Consider the following 3604-nt stretch of genomic DNA (forward strand, 5'->3'; position numbering starts at 1 on the left):
AATTCGTCCTCAATCGCCTCACTATCGATATGCAATATCGATAATGCGACTTCGATAATTAAGTGGCTAGTACAAGTATATCGCAAAAATAAATTTCTAGAATAAAAGAACATTAGTTTAACTGGCGATTAATTTATTGAATAACGTCATTAATTAAAGTAATGTAAATAGAACGACTTATTGTCCTTTGATATGTGAAAAAAAAGATTCAAGGCAATAAATTATGCGTCCAGAACTTTATTGCAAGTAATTCTGCCAGTCATCACCAATTAAAACTCGGTTTCACCAAATTAATTTTAATCTTGATTTAATTTACTTTTTATTTTTATGTAATTCTAAATAAGAAAAAAATAAATAGTAAATTTAACCAAAATTATTCTTACATTTGTGAAATCAGAAATTATAATTGATTGATTAGAGGTCAATCAAAGTCTTGAATATAGCAAATAACAAATATTGTACATTATTTATTAACAATTCTTTAACAAATGTGTTTCAAATACAAAATATACAGTTTTGTATAATACAGATAAAATTGAATATATTCCTACAATGATTGTAATCAGTGTACAAGACGTAAGAAACCGACGGAACATTCAGTTCTCTGGATCTTATGATGGATTCATGATAAGTTTAAACGGAGACTGGTGGCATTAGCGTTATTCCATTGCATTCAATGGCGATTTTAACACCAACGATAAAGAAAACAATGTTCTTCACCATTGACCTAAAAAAGCAAATATTAATGTGAAATATTTATATAAGCTGCAGAAATTGCAGATACAATAAGTTATTGCAGATACAATATTTTCTCGGTTCAATTTACTCTTTATCTTTTTTTAATTCTAAGAATTAAAAACAGAAAAAATAAGTTAAATCAAGATTAAAGTTAATTGAAATTAATCTAACTAATCTGATGAAATTGGATATGTTATTGGAATAATATACTAATATACATTATTAAATTTAATCTTAATTTTATTCATTATCTTTCTTTAATTCTTAAAACTAGAAAAAGACAGAAATAAGTTCAACTGAGATTAAAGTTAACTTAAATTGGTAGAAATGGTCACAATGGACACAAGTTTAACAAGTGTACTAGAATGCAGCTACAAACCTAATAATAATAATAATAATAAAAAAAGAATAATAATTCTTTTCTGTAAGAAATAATTAATGAAATAATTAAAGCGAAATAATCTAACACGAGTAGAGGTTAGGATTGCCAGGTACTATCAAATCTACTCTGCAATCTCTCAAAGAAAAAATGTAATTCATTCACCTACCACTTGAACTGATCGTAGTAGACATCTTTAAAGACCTTTCCGATTTTTTCCGTCACCATTGTTTGTCTTTTGTCTAAGAACTGATGAAAACTTCAGTTAGTCTAAGTTTCTTGTCACCTTTCGTTGAGAAGTGTTTAGGGTTCAGAAGTTTCGCCAATTTCCGCCTTACGCTTCGCCGATGTGTCTCTTCGCATCTTCTCCACTTTCCTTCCTTCTTCCGCTAAAGATCGAATGTATATTTGTGTCCCATTCCAAATGCAAAGAGTGCAAATAAACGGAGCTAAAGCTCGATGAATTTGCACCTGCTGCACCGGCGCGTTGATCAATAAACAGCGCCCTTTAAAAGCAGAATTATATATGGGTAAGAGCGATACGTTCATTCGACAATATAACGATTTAATCTATTTACCCAATAATTACAAAGTAATTAATCGACAGATCAGTTAGAAGAATACCGGTTAGAAGAATAAAATTTTGTAACCGGTGAGCAAAGTCACCTTTAAGCTTTAAAACAGCTGTGATAAGAGTAATGTGGGACATGTCTCACAAATTAGTGAGCAGTGTATAAAGTGGATTAATTGGATTAATGATGGCCGAGTTTCTTCGGATAATTTCTAAGGATAATTGAAGCAATTGTAAGGTTTGTTGACACATTGATTGTTCCACAAGGATGGGTGCAGGAAAAAGTCAGTTTACGGAAGAAGAGCTACAGGATTACCAGGTAAGGCTGTTTTTTTTCTTACTTTTGCTTATTTTTAACTCTGACATTTTTTAATAATACTATGTTTTTCTTGATAGGATTTAACATATTTCACCAAGAAGGAAGTCTTATAGTGAGTATTATTAGTTGACATTTCCATTTATTTGAGTATATATCTATATATATATATATATATATTTTATTAAGATTTATTATATTGAATCAGATTGTGTGATTAATTATTATATGCAAAATATTTGCTTTCTTTAACAGCGCACATCAGAAATTCAAGGCGCTTGCTCCAGAAAAAGTTGGACACAACAAAAACGCGAAGCTGCCAATGTCAAAGATCTTACAGTATCCTGAATTGAGAGTGAATCCTTTCGGCGACAGGATCTGCAAAGTCTTTAGCTCTAGTCAGGATGGTGATTGCACCTTTGAAGATTTCCTGGACATGATGTCTGTGTTTAGCGATGCTGCTCCGAAAGCTGTGAAGGCTGAGCATGCATTTAGAATATTTGGTAAGCGTACAGACCAATTAATTGTCCACGATATGGTCAAGATATTGAAATCATATCTTCAATTTAATAATGAAGTCTTATTTATGAAGATTTTGATGGCGATGATATGCTCGGTGTGGGAGATTTACGTCAAGTAGTTGACAGATTAACTGCACCCCAAAGATTAAATGATAGTGATATGCAGCAGCTTCTTCAGTATATCCTTGATGAGGCTGATTTAGATGACGATGGTGCGCTCAGCTTTGCTGAATTTGAACACATTATAGAGAAGAGCAGTGACTTTTCTAAGTAAGATGCTTCACAAGATCATACTTGTAAAATCTATAACTTTTCTTCTTTCGTTAATAATATAAACATTTTTTTTGCAGGAGTTTTCGCATTCGTTTATAAATGTATTAACGAATATGCCAATGAAAGACTGAATATTATAATTGAAATTTAATTATGACTTGGGCCTAATTCAAAAGAGAAAAAATTATGATCGACATTACTGCAGAATGTGCCAAGAGTCTATAATTTGGCCTAAGTCAGATGATGATCTCTTTTATTTTCAACTGAGCTTATTTATAATAGAAAAAACAGATGAAACTACGAAACGTTTAGATCTCTTAAAATATCGTATAATATGCCATATAAAACTGCCAAACATACAGTGGTATTATTGTTACACATGTATGACATTCCAATTTAATGAAAAAAAAGTCTCTTCTTTTGAGATCAGTAAGCATTTTTGAAAGCTATATCTTATGTAATGAAGTTGAATGAATGCACAAATTTGACAACTTAAAGTCATTATATCAACATGTATCTATTACTTAGTGAGAAGACAGAAAATTCATCTTCATTATGAACTTTCAGAATTATATTTATTATATAAACATTTAAAAATACAATACCCATATTGAAATATATTATTTAAAAATTTTGTTTCGATTGTTATACATTTGTATAATTTTATTTATAATATATATATATATATATATATATATATATAGTAAAATAGATATATTAGGTGTAGTAAAAAAATATATACTATTATTATTATTATATATATATATATATATATATATACTATATATATACTATATATAACTATA

The 3604-nt window shown here is 29.4% G+C and overlaps 1 protein-coding gene and 1 long non-coding RNA gene across 2 annotated transcripts; one reads left to right on the plus strand and one right to left on the minus strand.

Moving 5' to 3' along the window:
* Positions 1-443: 443 nt before the first annotated feature.
* On the minus strand, positions 444-1470 carry LOC105627487. Its single transcript, XR_001046537.1, has 2 exons — positions 1287-1470; positions 444-727 (listed from the first exon to the last, which is right to left on the minus strand). It is a non-coding gene; the product is annotated as an uncharacterized LOC105627487 (long non-coding RNA).
* Positions 1471-1956: 486 nt separating this feature from the next.
* Positions 1957-2897, plus strand: LOC105627488 (calcium and integrin-binding protein 1-like). Its single transcript, XM_012208767.1, has 5 exons — positions 1957-2007; positions 2085-2119; positions 2260-2507; positions 2597-2795; positions 2876-2897. The coding sequence occupies exons 1-5, from the start codon at positions 1957-1959 to the stop codon at positions 2895-2897; spliced, it is 555 nt and encodes a 184-aa protein (XP_012064157.1).
* The last annotated feature ends 707 nt before the right edge of the window (positions 2898-3604 follow it).

This window comes from Atta cephalotes (genome assembly GCF_000143395.1).
Source record: "Atta cephalotes unplaced genomic scaffold scaffold00009, whole genome shotgun sequence".
NCBI classification, from domain to species: Eukaryota; Metazoa; Arthropoda; class Insecta; order Hymenoptera; family Formicidae; genus Atta; species Atta cephalotes.

Bases quoted from the DNA above. Each gene is read 5' to 3' on its own strand.
- LOC105627488 (XM_012208767.1), top strand. From the start codon at position 1,957: ATGGGTGCAGGAAAAAGTCAGTTTACGGAAGAAGAGCTACAGGATTAC. The intron at 2,008-2,084 runs GTAAGGCTGTTT...TTTTCTTGATAG, and splicing joins AAGAGCTACAGGATTACCAG to GATTTAACATATTTCACCAA. The intron at 2,508-2,596 runs GTAAGCGTACAG...TTATTTATGAAG, and splicing joins GCATGCATTTAGAATATTTG to ATTTTGATGGCGATGATATG.